At 34.7% G+C, this 17,321-nt stretch overlaps 1 protein-coding gene and 1 pseudogene across 1 annotated transcript; both read left to right on the forward strand.

The window, feature by feature from the left end:
* The window catches only part of LOC121321071, an 88,634-nt pseudogene extending 80,649 nt beyond the window's left edge, over positions 1 to 7,985 (forward strand).
* A 6,906-nt stretch (positions 7,986 to 14,891) lies between these two features.
* LOC121320355 (T-cell-specific surface glycoprotein CD28-like) lies at positions 14,892 to 17,005 on the forward strand. The gene is made up of 4 exons (XM_041258586.1): positions 14,892 to 15,009; positions 15,387 to 15,743; positions 16,362 to 16,465; positions 16,568 to 17,005. The coding sequence occupies exons 1-4, from the start codon at positions 14,952 to 14,954 to the stop codon at positions 16,712 to 16,714; spliced, it is 666 nt and encodes a 221-aa protein (XP_041114520.1). The 5' UTR covers positions 14,892 to 14,951; the 3' UTR covers positions 16,715 to 17,005.
* The last annotated feature ends 316 nt before the right edge of the window (positions 17,006 to 17,321 follow it).

Here is a 17,321-nt window from a genome sequence, read left to right on the forward strand (position 1 = left end):
CATTTAATAATAAATAATCACAAACAAAAACAACAAACAAAACACTGGAACAAACAACCAGAGGCATGGTGGCCAAAATAAACAGTTGAACAAAAAAGACAAACACTTTAATTACAACCTGTGGTTTCAGGTTGAGCCGACGCTTTTATGTAAGTACGCCCAAACACCAACTATACCCACAAGCACCAACAAACACTAACCTCACCTTCACCAACAATAATACTTCTCCACATTAACTCTAACATTAACACCCATGATGACCCTTTTTATACATCTGTGACATTCCCACATGTTTTCCGGCAGGGAGGAATTTACCCCCCCCCCCCACAAACACATTACACCAATGCACTGGCAGGGCTTTCATTCTGCCACAGGCACATAGAGATGCTTCTTAGGTACCTAGTTGTCTTAACAAGGCTAACAATTGCATATCTGATAGAATTTATTACTGGCCTCTTTTTTATTTAATTCAGGAGACAGATTTAATAAATGGTCAACAGTGATCTTTTATTTGTTGTAAGGATCCATGCATATATTTTGTTTTGTATGGAGCCTCTCCCTAATATGCAGTTCAATATTATTACATACACTTAATATTATTATTACATACATTAAATACTCACTACAAGCAGATCTGTTCTCATATACTAGTAGCTTAGTTTAAATTCCAGTGTTTGGTACCATTTTGTGAGACCTTTTAAGAAATGATAATACATTAAATGTAAAATCTAATGACATGCTACTGAATTCTATTTTAAGCTGCCCCCCCCCCCCCCCCCCCCCAAAACCTCAACCCATCCCTTAACAGTGCACCTAATTATTGCAGATATGATAACTGAGTATGTGGTTTTATGATGTGTGAACAACCTTTGCAGAGAGTAGACCTACTGCTCTTTTGAAGTGCAGGACTATAGCTTGCTATAAATCCATCCACCCATATAAAATACAAATGCATAAAATTATTAGAATAATGTGACTTGTGTTTCTTGAAAAAAGCCTTTTTTTAAAGGGTGAGTAGATGTTTCTAAAATCAGCATTCTACCACTGTCTCTGCAAGAAAAAAAAAAAAAACAGATGAAAACAATCATTAAGAAAAACATCATTGATATGAGCAATACAAAACAAAAGTGTCTCTTCGAGTTCTTTGATTTCTTCAATAAACACACATACAAATTTGGGAGGTTTATCTTATGTATTGGTTGTATATGGTGTTGTCTGGTTGAATGTCTGCATGTTTATTTTGAATGCATTGTTGTACTGTGCTTGTTTTATAGAGACTATGATTTCAAATAGAGGAGCGTCATAACATAATAACATAATAGTTAAATGCCCCTGAAGGTCAATGTAAATATATCCCTACAACATTTTTCATTCGACTACTTATGTAGTGGTATGCATTTTCTAATTAATGAACACAAAAGTGTGGCAGGTCCTGAACTTGTATTTCCCCAGTGGTTCTAATCAATATTGTATTCCTCTGAGACAGCTGGCCAGTATCTGTGCACACTGTAGCAAAGCAAGCATGGGGTAGGAACAACTGCTATGCTGGTCAGATTTTGCTTTAGTGCTTTAGCTAATATGTTTTTTTTTCTAGTTTCTTTTATTATTCCCACACATCTAACATTTGAGTGTTTTATAGTTTTGGATAAAATACATTTTTAAGGAATCACAATGTACTCAAAGAAAAGGAGAATGTCCAGTTAAATAGTTCTTCATTATCACCTGTATGCATATATCTGCCAAGAGAGGCCATTAAAAAAAAAAAAAAACTTGTGTTATACGAGAATTTATGAATACAAGAATACAAACAAAATAGAGGTAGCTCACTATAATAGTAGTACTATTATTTCTGAAAAAAAAACCTTGCCCCTGTCCTTTTTTTTTATTTTGATGTGGGTTTACAACAAATTTACTTCTGTGTCGCGCCAGTGAGCTATCATTGTATGGTAACTAAAGAGGGGCTATGCTAGTATTTCGGTTGTCACACGTTTTAAGAACTATACTATTAATTAAACTGACATTGCATTAAAAAGGGTGTTTACAGCGACTTTGTAAGATTTTAGTATGATATTACAGAAACGTTCAGATTTCATTTACCTAATTGTGGCCATCCAGATTTACAACTGATGTAACTGGAGCATTCTACTTGTCATTTCTGCTTTTTTTACTCTGATCATGGTTAAATGTAAATGTAATTATTTGTTAGATGTTTCCATTAAGATTCCCTCACAGCACATATGCTTTGCAAAAGTTATGGCAATATGCTACCGCTACTATTAATTTCATTGATGTTTATTTGTTGAACTACATGCTATTAATATATGTTTATATCAATCTTCACTCAACAATGTGACTGTAATTATCAATAGCTTCACTGTAATATGAATTTCAAGTAAAATAAAAATATGTAAAGTAAAAGATGTATGATTTATCTCCAGACCAATTGTCAAAAAATACAATAATGACTGTAATTATTATAAGAGCAGTAGTTTTGTGTTAAATTACCTTCCAACAGCAGGATTTAGTGTAAGGTAAGGTAATGCTTTTTTTTGATTGAGCTATATGGGTTTGGCTTGCTGCTGAGATGTCGGTGGTTTTTATCAGATAAGTTTCTGAGAATTAACTTTTGACAGTCAAGGGGAAGCAGTGATGTAGCTCTGTACCCTCTCCCTGGTTGGTGCTTTAAAAAAAAAAAAAAAATTAGGTAATATCACACCCTCCCCAATTTGGAATGCCCAATCACTTTTGTCCTCATCGTAGCAATTCCCCACACAGCTCAGGGGACCTGAAGGTTCAGTGAGTTTCCTCCGATCCCACGACCAAGTCAGCTTCCTTTTTTCACCCAGGAACTCGAGAGTGGATGTCAGCGAGCTACCGAACTTTGGAGGACATATACCGAGTTTCTTTGGGCCTTGTATTTTTTGTTCTGAAGTTGTGCGATTTGTATTTCTTAACACTAAATTTGTAACAGGATTACAGGATTTAAGAAAGTTTATTTTTGTCCCAGTAAGATGATGATTATTCCATTTGACCTTGGAATTTGATGTATATTGACCCATAGAACGATGTATATTGAAAAAAATCTGGAACTGGCTCAGCCGCTGCAGGGGTTGGAACATACAGTACGAGGACCATATGATGACATAAATAATATTGAAAAACAACATTCCATTCTGGGTGCCAGATATTGATGTAAACATTGACAATTTCAAAGTAAAAACAAGTCTTACCTTCCATCAGCAACATACTGGCAACAAATCAGTTTTCTTTTTTTTTCAGAAATAGAGAACAGCCTTTTTTACTTGTCTTTACCTTTTTGGAAGTCCACACAGCAAAATTTGCTTTGCAGAGATTTAAGGGGAAAAGCAAGCATGGTTTGTATGGTGATGCAGTTGAAGAGGTGGACTGCAGTGTTGGTATGTTTCAAAAAGAGCTTCACTGGTCAAGCTCTACCCTCTACACCTTGAGGTTACTGAGGAAATCTCTTATGTGCTGATTGAATGCAAGCTGTGTAATGGGATTTAGGTAAATAAGTTTACCAAATAGATTGAGTTTCCACTCTGGTGAATAAATTGAAAAATATAACGGGTCCCTTAGTGGGCGCCCCGGGTGATCTCGATCCAACACCTGCAGAGCTACCTCTTGTCCTCCAGAGGCTGGTAGCTAGCCGTCATCCGCTCTTAAGCTCCTGGGTCTAAATAGGCAATTGTCCTATTTGTAGGACCTTCAGTTCTCCTGAACTGTTGTGGGGAATTGATGCATTGAGGGAGCGTAATTAGCCATTATAAATTGGGGCAAAAAACAGGGGTAAAATAACTGGATAGCATAAAATGATATAACAGTTTTCCTTATTAATAAAAGCAAGCATAAAGTTTTAAGTGCTGGTCCTAAAAGCATTTTAAAAAAAGAAAAAAAAAACCCACACATGCCTATCGTTTGATTTGGGTCAAAAGTATATATTTAAAAAGGATTGCTCCATCTGTGCAGCAGTTGCACATGTTACCTTACACAAATTGCAGATTGTGTGTGCAATTTCACATGAGGGTAAAGTTTCAAATGTACCTCCTTAAGGGAGAGGTCCCCAGCAAAGGCCAAGTGTCACTTCAGTTGCAATTCTAACCCCCATCATCGGTTTGCATGAAGAGACATATTCGTAGCCTATGATGTGTATTGATGACAAATGCTCTGTGGGGCTTTGAGTGCACAGCAGCATTAGCAGTCACATAGCTCGTGAGCTATTACAGCATGATTTAAACACATCTGAACAGCAGGCAGGAGAATTGATGGCTATGCTTGTGAAGCACTTATGGAATCTGTGGTCCTTGAAAAGCATGTTACCTACAAGGGTTTATTTGACACCTGGGGGGGTGGGGGTGAATGTGTGACACTCTTGATATTTGAGACTATTTACGTTCATATTTTTCGCTTTTATCTGAATGCTTTTCACAAAGTTTGACTATCACATATACTATATCATGACTGTTGGTAGCCAGGTACTGTACTCATTGCCTTCTAAGTACATACATTAAATATACACTATGCATGCATTTTATAGTAATACTTCCACTATTTTTTTTTTTTTAATAAACTTGGATATCTGTTATAAAATACAATACATTTTAATTTAGGGGTACCAAGATGTTTTTTTTATTAACAATCTTTAAAATCATTATAAATACTGTACTGTATTTTGTAATATATGGAGAATATATGAAAATTATGTAGTTGTCCTTCTAAATATATTTTTAAAAAATACTCTTAATAGCACCTACAGTAATGTCTAATGACTAAATATCATCAGAGAATATTCTGTAATTAGCCATGAGTTAATGTAAAGGTTTTTTTTTTTTTTTTTTTTTTTTGTGGAACTGTAACTTTTGTTCTCTGTATCTGCCATCCCCTAAAATTACACTTTAAAGGAGTAATTCTAATGTTTTGAAGCATGTCAAAGCAAGCAACAAATAATGTTGCACTAAATGTACAGTATTACATGTACAGATTAGTTTTAATTTAATTCAGATTGTCCCAACAATGCTGTACCTCTTTGAAATTAATTACTTACATGTTATCTTGATGTTATCATTGTAATATACATTTATTAAGTTGTATATTGTTTGTTGTACATCCAATTAAAGTTAATTGTAATTCTGTGTCTGGCAGGTCACATATTGAATGCTTTGTATCATTTAAATCTAAATGAGGACACTTGTCTACTTCACATCAGACCAGGGTGCTCCCGTCAGACCAGAAACCAGGAACCAGGAAATAAACAACAGAGAGGTGGGGTTTGGTGTAGCTGAGCAATTGTTCTCGCTCAGTATTTAATAATGAAACACATAGAAAATAAAAGGTTGAAAGACAAACAAGACACAGGACATGGCACTCGTAGCCAAAAGAAAAAGACAAACAAAATGGACTACACAGACAAAACACGGTGAGCTTGTATTTTAACTATTAACTAGTCTCCAATCCCATTCTCCACTCACCGAACACACAACCCCGAGTGAGTAAAAACATTCTGCTTTTATGGAGCTGTATTGAGACTCGATTGCTAATCAATCATTCAATTAGAGTCACGGTACAACTGCACGTGAATTAATAAAGTGCAATTCCCCGTGCTAGCATATTATTACATTTTACTTGCACGTGAAGTGCTGTGCAATCCTCATGCCTAAATACAAATATACATTTTAAACACTTGTGTTACACAGGCCCATTTATATCCCGTGTACCAATGACTATACACCAACATTAACACACTACATGTAACATACAACACAAATAAATAGCCCAGGGGCGGGGCACTTTGCCACAATCCTCCATCAACGGTGGCATTCATGGAGGATGGAATGGCCTTTATAAAGGTCATTTTATCTACTTAAAGCCACATCTTCAAGTGCTGCATAACAGTGACTTGCCAAACATCTAGTGAAAGCAAGTAAACTGAGAAAATCCGCTTTCAGCAATGTATGCAAATGTATGGGGTCATGTGTGTATTGTTCCACTAGGCCCATATAAATTGTATCCTAATTTAAAACTGTTCACTGATAATCACGAAAAAGCAGACGTATCTTAGAGACTTACTAAGGGGCACAATAGTGGGTGTCTGTGCAACTAGCCGGTCTCTTAACACAGTAGCTGCATTGAGCACTGAAAATGTACGCAGAAAACCACATCTCGGTTTGCAAGCAGGTCATGACAGATTGAGCTTGAGATACATGCTACTTATTGTGACAAGCGTCAGACATGTTACAGTGGCCCAGATCAAGAGCCACATTCATAAAACTGTAGTTTCATAAATGTACTTATATTCTAATGAAGATAGCTAGATAGACAGACAGATAGATCTGTAAAGGTAGTGCAATAAATCATTTTAACCATATAATTTAATAAAGGGGGGAAGGAACAAACTGGGAAGGAGGAATTTGTGTTCCTGGGATTGTAAGATGGACTGGGGTGCTACCTGCTGGCACACACAATGACCAACCAACCAGCAATATGGATATTTTCCTACTGTTGTAAACCTAGCAGGATTACCTGTACAGTAGGAGATTTATTTACACACACAAACACAGTGGGATATATTCAATTGATGGTAATACTATTTAAATCATTACAATATAAACTTTCCTGAATATAAATACATCACTGGCCTTTTTATTTTCTTAACCTTGGGTCCAATATTAATTATTAAAACAGTGGCAGTATTTAGAAGACTAAATATTAAATACTAATACTAGAAGACTAAAGACACTGCCATAATCATTTTTAACTTAATAAAGAAGAACTATTTTATAAATCACTTATTTTAAAATATAGAAGCATACCTTTTATTTCTGTTAAATGCAGTCTTTAAGACCATTCAAATGAGGGATATATATATATATATATATATATATATATATATATATATATATATATATATATATATATATATATATATATATATACACACACAGTATACAACAGTATTATACATCAGATATGTAGTTAAATCTACCCAATTTAAATGGGGACGGATTTGATGCCCCTGCTGGCAATGAGACTTGCAATCTGAACATGAAATCCTCATCACGTATAAATGTATTGCACATTTAAACGCTGTATGTTGGCACCCCAGACATAGTAATAAATAAATTACAATATGTATTTTAGATATTGTAAATAAAATAAAATAAAATCATTAACTGCAATGCCAAAATATTACAAGTATTTTGAATTTCATTAATATTGAACTGAGATGTGTGGCTGTTAAGCGCCAACAAATAAAAGCTGAAGTTTTAAGCAAAAGCATGCTGAAAGGGAAATGATGTGTGACACCAAACATTTGAACCTGAGATTTTATCAGTATGCAGCCAAACTTCTTCTGGGTGGACAGTGGCTCGCCTGCTCAATGTCACATAATACATTTAGAAGAAATGTGACTCAAGACAATACCTTTTCTTAAGAGTAGAAATGACATTAAAACATATAACTCATAATAGCTGTATATTAAACACATTATTCGTATGGATGGAACAGACCACCAGTTTTATAAATACTTCCAAATGTGGCATGACTTACTGACTGTTAGAGAGTAAAATTAAATCCAGATCTTATGATTGAAATGTTTTAAATTTATAATAATATAAAAAATACATATTTTAAACATATACAAAATACTTATGAGGTTGTTTACAGATTTCCTCATGAAGTAACTGCAGCCGTCAATGAACACCCATGGGGTATTCTGTTTATATAACAAGTACAAAGTACTTAAAAAATATGTTAAAACCTATATTTAAAAGCTGAATTCAGAGAATCACTTACCTTTTTTACATTCGCATGTTCAGGGACTGAGAAGTCTCTGAGACCAAAATAAGTAGAAGTCATTGGAAAATAGTTGGTCAAGAACATTTTCCAGAAGAAGGGTTTGTTCAGTGGAAACACCTATGCTGAAAACCCTATTCTGTTTCTTTTTTTCTTTTACAGGTGACTGCATTTGAAAAGTTTTTTTTTTTCACTCCCAATTTCTATCCAAATTCAAACAGCTGCATCCATACATGTGTGCCTTTGTAAGAAGGGCTATATCACTCACCATAATCTGCCTCTCCTTTTTGACCTCTCTAGGACCAATCTGAGGAGACCCCTTTAATACCAGAGACAGAGCCAAATTTCCATTTAATTATGGCTGTAGTTCAGCAAGCTGTTGGCAATCACACCAAAACCCTGAGTGATGTTCCAAACCAGCTGTCATTGAGTAATGCTGTCTGGAAACCTTGGCTACAACCTTGTTGGTCTTCCCTGTCAGAGTTATGTGTTTGTGATAAAGACAACTGGGATATGAATTTGTAAAGAAACAGTGACTGTTTTTGACATTATATGGAATATTTATGGTTCTGCTATGAAAATACATCACCCTGCTCTTGCAAAGTTTTCTTGGCTTTTTGTTTTTGAATAATCAACCCGATCTGGACACTTCCGGCTAGTTTCACAGACTACTCTTTGGAAATGTAGGTGGTCCAAGCTAAATCAGCGTCTATGATACTATCCATTAGAGTAACAGCAAGCTCAGTTCCTCAGGCCAGGCCAGACAAATGCCAATTTAGTCATTAAGAAGTTAGCTAGAATTCAGTCTGATCCAGACTGATTCCTCCATAATCCCGTGGGCTGCCTTATCCTATAATCTAAAAGCGTTCCAGCATTTATTGTAGACTATTGCCCTTGATAATTCCATTTGTTAGGACATTCTGGATTATTTATTTATTTACTTATTTATTTTAATGAGACAAAGAACTTAATGAGACAAAGAACTAAATCACAAATTAATTGTTTCTGATGGAACTTGCAGCTGCACACCAAGGAGAAAAATGGAAATTACTGGAAGATTGCTATAAAAAAAATACCTTTTGAATAGACTTCTGGCAGTTTAATACTGAAACCATAACCTCAAAATGGTTGATCACTTTAAAAAATGGTTTAGTTTGTTTACAAGCCTACTTTCAATAAAACACTAATGACCCGGTTTTCATGAAACACAGTAAAACGCAAAGGGCAAAGTGTTTAACGTTTGTGCTCCCTCAGTATACAGATATAACCAATCTTTACAAGATTGTGATCTGTGAAATATTAAAAACATGTTAATAATTGTTTAAGAAATTGTTATGTAAAGGCAATGCCCTTATCCAGCCAAGGAATCAAACAAGAGTGGTGTGTAAGCATTCATCTGCATTGTCAGCAGTTTATCATTGGTGTTGCACAGTAGATTCATTTTTAGTAGAAACTAAACCTACTGGGACAGATAATCAATTTAATTTTTAGTGGTGTGATGCTGTTGTCTGTTTATATTTAATTTGTCCCACATAGCCTCCGCGTTGCTGCATTATTCCAGCTAGTGAATGTCAACATAATGGAACATTGTGCATTGCAGTCCCTGCCAAATTATGCCCATGTGTGCAGTGAAGATATCACTGCTCCAACACTAATTAATCTATTGTGTAATGTGGTTCATTCACTGTCTTTTTTTTCTTTTCTTTCTTTTTTACTATATGCTAACATGATTTAAACAACCGCACTATAGTCAACAAGGGTCATGCCATAGCAATATTTTCTTACCAGGGCCTATTTACAGTTAGCAAACACACAATTTAATAAAAACATTTTCTCTAAAGGATATATTTGTAAACAACACTGTAATAACTGGTTTAGGATGTTTCTAATTTATTTATTTATTTATTTATTTTATTGGTTAAAATATTTCTGTTGTAAAGAAATATTGTAACAGTTATTTGCAGCAGTGACACAAAGGTCAAGTGCTGTAAAAGCAATAGAGAACTGATGTGGTCAAAGTCTGCTATGAATTAGCCTGAAATAATTAAAACAGGTGGAAAGTGCATAGGTGACCATGTGATGGCTTAAAAATGCAAACAGAGTTGTTTAACTGCCTCAGCCTAATTTTAGATGCAAAGCCTGCCTGTATAAATATGCCTAATGTTTATGGGTTCTTTATACTTTATAACTTGAAAGCAATATATGTTGAAGTGAAATCTTTTAAACCTAATTCATTGAGAAAGATTTGTTTTAGATTAACAAAAACATGAAAAAAAAAAATCTGTTGGTGCCACAGCTTTGTTCAAAAAGACACATACGGGGCTTGCTGCAAGGCAACAGAGTACCAGAAAGTCTGGGGTGGGTTAGTATCTACTGGATACCCACTAACAACAACATATATAACCACGTTCTGCTGGATTTAGGATTAGAGCGTGATTGGGTTCACCCCCTATGACATGATTCTTCAACTGGCAGCCCACAAGGGACAACCAAGTGGCCTGCAGACAGTCAGCAAAAATAATAAAAATTAACTAAAATAAATATGGAAAAGAAAAAAACGAAAACAAAAATAGTAACATTGTAAATCAATTTGTGATTAAGACATGTTTTAGTTTTGTATCAGGCAAAGCATCACACCACTCCGTTTCAGTCACTGGTCACTCAGCATGACTTAAGCGAGCCAGTTCTGTTGAGCTCCTCTTTGCGTAATCTGTGGGCAATTTTAACTTTTTACTAGTGTTTTTTTTGTTTAAGTAATATAAACAAGACTCTGCTTGAGGTAGTAAAAAGAGAAAACAACAAAGAAAGTGATAGATTCAGTAATGAGTGGACCAATAAATACATATTTACTTTACCAAGTGTAGCGAACGCAAAGCCAGTGTGTACATTGTGCAAGAATTGTGAGTCAGTAGTTAAGGAATACAATGTCAAAAGCCATTTTGATCCAAACATGGAGCTTTTGGAAATATGTATTGAAAGGGGCTGAGCAGTGAGAAGCTCAAAAGTAGAGGTGCTGATCTCTTCAACGTGCTTGTGCAACTCTTGTACGGTCTTGCACTCTTCGATTGTTGTTTGAGATTATGGAGAAAGTACACCATACAAAAGAGATTAACAGTTTGGTCAGAAACATCAAATGTCATTATTTGGGAAATTACCGATACATTCTTTTCCATGGGACTAATCTGTCAGTTTTTAACATGTTCAAGTTTTATTTTTGCATCAGAGATAGAATAGAAACAAAGACCAAGTTAATTTGTTTTTAGTGGCACATTCACATATTGTGTGATGAGTTTTTTGCGAGCACATATACTTTGAGAGATGGCCGTACTCTCTCTCACACTGGAATAAAACATGCTGCCCTTTGCACTAATTGTTAACATGTTGTATTTAGGTGCTGACATATTTAATGCACTGCCAGAAAGATACCAAAATGGTGATAAAATGCCTCAACCTATGTAAATTGTTAGATCATTGATATGGATCAGTTGGGATTCGGAATAAGTAACTGACAATGACTTTAAGATGGGCATCTGTTGTCAGTGACGAAGGCTAGGATATAATTGTTGATGTAATTGTATGTTATTTATCTAGAAAATTGTTTGCTGAAATGAGTCAAGGTAGAGATTTTACCCATTTCCCTAAATCTGTTCAAAGTAGACATCGAGCTAGGTTGTCATTAATATGTAAATCCAGAGAAATTTATAAATACACTCTTTATCGGTTATGTTTTTCTCAAGTCACATCAGGGGTCCGCAGAAGTGCATTACACAATATGGCCCTATGTGATACAATGTCATTAATCATATAACCACCCTTTAAAAATGTGCATAATTATAATACTTTTAACTATAACTATAATACATTTTGAAAGTACTGAGGTGTGTGTGGGAACTTAGTTTACAGAGACACTTGTTTCACAAAACACTGGCCTTATAACATGAACTGCTGGTCCAGGTCCTTGACCAATTTTGTGACAGAAAACTACAGCTGCGGTAGTAGAGACAGCTGGGAGCATGATTGTAGGGCATCAAGAACGATTGCAGCCACTTTAGCTAAACTTTTGTAGTTGAAGTCACAGTATATTGTTGTATTGGTAAGAACTCCCCACTGAATTTTAGACAAATTACAGGAGTAAAAATCTAATTTAAAAAAAAAATGCAACTCGGGACAATTACAGTACAAAATAATAAAGGCTCCAATGACATTTAATCTATAATTTAGACAACATTGGTGCTGCTAGAAAATGTTCAACAAAACAATAAAACCACAGGACAGGGAAGATCATTGCCACTAGTCAATTAATAATTAACACTGCAGAGCCAACAGGGATGCACCGCACAAGCAGTGCAGCAGGAGATGACTTAATTTCATACTGAAGGTGAATAAGAGGTCATTTAAATTGTATTACCTAAAATTTTAAACTTCAAGCGCCTGCTGTTGAGAATTTGTTAAACATTAAGCAGTCACTAAAGCAAAATACAAACTGGTTCTTGATATAGAGTCGCAGACAAAAATAGTGGTACCCTACCTCTTAGTTTTTTATTAAAAGCAGACGAACCACCAGCAAAGCACTACTCACTCTCCCTCCACAGCCCCAGCTAGCCACCCCAACAGATTAACACCATGCAGACTCTCGGGGTGGCACACTCCAAAAAACAAATAAACGGAACCGGAAGCAAGATACCCAGACCTGGTCCTGGTCCTGTAAACTGCCGTCCGGTAGGTCATCAGGATAAGTATCTTACATGGATAAAGGCACAAGCTATAGCTGGTCTTATCAACTTACTTTACCAATGAATGATCAAACCAGTTTTAGCTATCACCTTTTCTGGGTACAGGAAAACAAAAATCTCACTTAGTCATTCTGCTTTGGCAATAAATGAATATAAAGTGGTGTACTGTAGCATTAAATTACTTTCTCATTAACCTGTCGTCACTGCAAAACAAAACATACATTGAAAGCGGGGGGAGAAAGAAACAGATGTTCTTTAACACAAAACCATGAGAAACATGTTTGAAATACACATTGAAAATGTATAACAGACACTTTTGAACTTCTAAACCTCTTATTTGGAATGTTTCTGGTGCAAGCTGTTTGACAGGAGATGCAATTCATAGAATACAACATGCATTCATCTTATCTATTTGTTTTTGCTTGTTTGATATAGAGTACTTGTTGTAAAGCCTACTTTAATTGAAGAGGAGTACAGCTATTTAACAACTTGGTCCTCCACAAAGTCTATTGAAGTCTATTGGTGATTATAGTAATAAATCAAATGTCAGAATATATTTGCTTAGGCAGGAATATCTCTAGGGATAAGAATGATCATTCCTGTAACGGGGAGAGGCAGCATGTAACATGCAGACATTAGGGCTGACAGTAATAAATGAAAGCCTAAGCATTCAACCCTCTAGGCCTATTGGTATGCAAGATGCAACTGCCTCAGTATTTGTCCTTAAATAGCATTAAACCACACTCAGGGCGCCTTACAGTTGTATACAAAACATACCGATCAAGAATTACAATACAATTAAGAGCAAGATCCAAAATGCAAGATGAACTACATTACTCAAAGATTAGAAGGCTTTCTCATTTGTATTTGAATATTAACAAAATTGTGCTGGGGCTGTAACAATCTTATCTTACTTGGTTGACTGTTTAAAATATTAACAAGAAGATTGTGGAACCTATTTTGAAGCAAGTATAAAGGCACATTTTGTACAGATTATTCATCTTTAATAGTAAGATCATATTTAGTTATTGTCTGCAAAATGTATCTTTGCACTGATAGCCATGCATCATATAAAAGGGTTTACTAAGGTTTATTTGAGTTGAACAGTTTGTTGACTTACTGAGATAAAGTGTCATTGCTTTGTTTTTAGAAGTGTATATAGCAAGAAAATGCTGATGAATGGAATAGAATTATTGACAGAATTTTATAAACAAGTGCCAATGAGACACAATAAATATGTGAAGAAGAGATAGATACTAAAATGGAGACTGTACTAAAATGGCCCAGGGGTGGATAATTGATTCAGGAACTTCAGGTTTACTTTATCCATAGCAGAGACAAACTGTGCTCTGAAGCAGTAACTGCAAAGTCTAAAAATAAGTTGCCATATAATGCTGGAAAATGCATTTCTAGACTTCTAGACTCGCACAATTAGTATGAACCAGACAGGGTGTATGTGTCATAAACATAGAAAAAAAAAACAGTCCTGACTCAATCAGCACCACTACAGAAGCCCAAAACAGTTTAACCAAATCAATAACCATAGCCAATGGGATGTTAAAACAAAACGATCTGGCATTTAAGAAAAGTGGCAAAAAACAAAAACGCCTACATATCAGCTGAAAGGAGGAAAATATTTCAAATTAGGGTTTTATTAGTTTTGTTATGTATGTTTTTGTTTTTTTTTTAACCTGATCATTATGATACTTTTTGGAAAACTTACGTTTCCTGAAATGTAATTTTAATTTCAAGTAAACATTGTTCAAATGTTCCAGCGTAGGTGTAATATTCTTATTACTATCAGCACGAGGCTGCATTTACCAAACTGCATGTATTCTGGCAGCTAAAACATCAGTTAAGCATAGACAAACTATTTTTTATTTTTTATAAAATGAATATAATAATACATTTATTCTCAAACTGTAGAATGTTATTGGTTATTTAGTTTTATATATTTGTAAAACAAGAAGTGGACAGAGTCTGGGATTAAAAATGACTGAATATGGTGGCACTGAGATGGTAAAAGCACTAAAAACATCAACTAAAGCCATTTGTGCAAGTACTGTACTTGATATAGCCCACTTTTTGAAACCGAGAAAAATGCATTTAAGAGTTCTGACTGTCTGTGGTTATAATAGGAGTTCACGATCTGCCTAACATTTAGCCACTCCTTTATAAGACATCTCGAGATTGTACTCGCTGTAGCGCTAACAATACATCCAACAACTCCACAAAATGAAATTCAGTGTTTAGCAGTCAGGAAGGAAATGGGTTTATCAGCCAATCGCTTAAAAAAAGCCAAAAGCCAGTCTTGGTAAACAAAAAGTTTTTCACACATTGTCTGCTTTTAGAAAGTAAAGTTGCTTATAAAGTAAGTTCACTGATTTCAGTTCATCATAAAAATCTAATATGTTTACTAGTGCAACACTCATGTTTATTTCAGGATGCATTATAAATTCACAAATGGGTAAGCAGAATATTTTTTCCTTTTATTCCTTTTTTAACCTTGCACATAGTAATAGTAGACACTGAATTTCTTGTTTTGGTAAAATGTGTTATGTAGATGTATTACTTTAGGGCTGAATGGATAAAAAAAAATCAAGCAGTTTACAGGAAAATGTGTTATTTACAACTACTAGTAGTACTAGAAATGATGCAACCCCCTCCCCCCCCAAAAAAAATATAACCACTTGTTTTACAAATAACTGAGTGGTGTATGACTGGAGTAGTAATTTGGGACAATCTAACAAAAAACAAATAAGTAATACTGTAACAGGTTTGAGAATAGGATAATTAATACAGCAATATATTCAATGATTAAATATTGTTTATTCTTATTTTCAGTGACTGGTGGATCAAAGATAACTGTCAAACAATATCCTCAGGAGATCAGAAGCTCGCATGGTGCAAGTGTGGCCATAACATGTGAATTTAATTACCAAGGGAAAGTGCCATTCCAAACAGATGTTTCCTGGTTTAGGAGCCACAATAGGCCAATTAATCATTACTCAAAAAATGAGAAGATTTCAACTACAGACAATTTGCATATATATGTTTATGGCAACCACTCCAAGTGTTATACTATTTTAGTCATCCAAGACCTCCAGCTCAATGATACTGATAAATACTTCTGTGAAGTGCTACTTATTGTCCCTCCGCCAATAACCAGCCGAGGAAACGGAACCAGGCTGATTGTCTATGGTAAGCAATGTCAATATAAACATCTAATATCTTTACTGTAGCCTGCTGTACCCATGTAACCAACACATGGAAACTTAAGACGTCAGATGGCAATTGTATTGATGCATATGCTGATACAATTCCAGTCAACTGTCAATGACTTTATTTTACAAATGTCTTGCAACAAGTATTCATAACAGTATATACATTTTCCATAATTTTAAACATTATAAAATGCATTCAGTAAATAATTTTGAATTAAACTAGAAAATTCACTGTCTTTTTGTTGAAGTAAATACTATTTTGCATATTTATTCCTGTAATTTTATGCAAAGAATATAACACATATCATTAATGTGAATGTTTCCCAATATACTACATTTAATTCAAAGTGCAATATAGATATTGGATAGTATTTTCCAAAAGACAGCACAGTGTCGATTAGTAAAATGCATTTCGTAAAACCATGGTGTAACCAATGTACACTAGATTGCATGACAAATACAGCTACATTAAGATTCGAATTATTGTAATACCTGTATATGTACAGAAAAAGGCACACAAAACTTGCTGTATGCGTTCACAACACCTGTGCTGCAGTGGTTTAACAACATGTCCGAAATATCCAATTTGTTGCAGATCCAGAAGAGTGTCAAATGCAGGAATGTCCTTGGTTGAAGTACTTTTTCGTAGCTCTAATTGCATGCGGGGGTGTAATCATAGCTGTGTTATTGATCATCTGTGTAAGTAATTAAAACATCTAATCACAATAATCATGTTACTGTAAACTGTCAGACAGAAAACATTAATACAACCTTTTGGTTTCTCTTGCAATTCATTCACAGGCAAAACATTATTGGGACACAGAGAGAAACAAAATGAAAAGAACGTGTAACCCCACTGATGAGAACACCACAGTGTATGAAGACATGACATTTGTTAGGCCCTTACCAAAAGGGAGTCAGCTGCCTACTAGAAAACATGCAGCATAATTAAGGGCAAACTTTTTTTTTTTTTTTTTTTTTAAATATGTACGCAATGATTCATAAATATACATTATATAATGATCCCCGACCTTAACCAACTGTTAAATGTCTTGGCTTCATAATTGCAGCACTTTGATGGTGGCAAAAATGACAACATATTACAGTTTATTTTTATATATATTTTTTTTTGTAAAGTGTTACTCATTTTGCTTATATAATAAATGTCTGTACTGGTACTGTATATTACCAAGCAAACTATAATCATGTCTTCAGCCAGACCTAACGGAAGTATATCTTGATGAGGCTTTTAAGGGTTATGTTAAAGAATTACTGCTGATTGTTTTTGTTTAAAAATACCAAAAAAATCAATAAATAAATTGGATCGTTTGGTTTAATATTTTATTAATAATTAATGTGAATGAAACAGTTACATCTTTTCTGTACACATATTTGTACAGTTGGGTAATATAGAATAGAATATTGCATAAGGTGCTCTATGATACAAACGTGCAAGTACTAAGAGCAGCTGCCCAGGAGTGGCTTTGTCTAGAGTGCACTTTCTAGCAGCTCTGACCTTGAGTGGGATGACAATCAAATTGTATTATACACAGTA

This window comes from Polyodon spathula, chromosome 9 (genome assembly GCF_017654505.1).
Source record: "Polyodon spathula isolate WHYD16114869_AA chromosome 9, ASM1765450v1, whole genome shotgun sequence".
In the NCBI taxonomy this organism is placed as follows: Eukaryota; Metazoa; Chordata; class Actinopteri; order Acipenseriformes; family Polyodontidae; genus Polyodon; species Polyodon spathula.

Bases quoted from the DNA above. Each gene is read 5' to 3' on its own strand.
- LOC121320355 (XM_041258586.1), top strand. From the start codon at position 14,952: ATGTTTACTAGTGCAACACTCATGTTTATTTCAGGATGCATTATAAAT. The intron at 15,010-15,386 runs GTAAGCAGAATA...TCTTATTTTCAG, and splicing joins CATTATAAATTCACAAATGG to TGACTGGTGGATCAAAGATA. The intron at 15,744-16,361 runs GTAAGCAATGTC...AATTTGTTGCAG, and splicing joins AACCAGGCTGATTGTCTATG to ATCCAGAAGAGTGTCAAATG.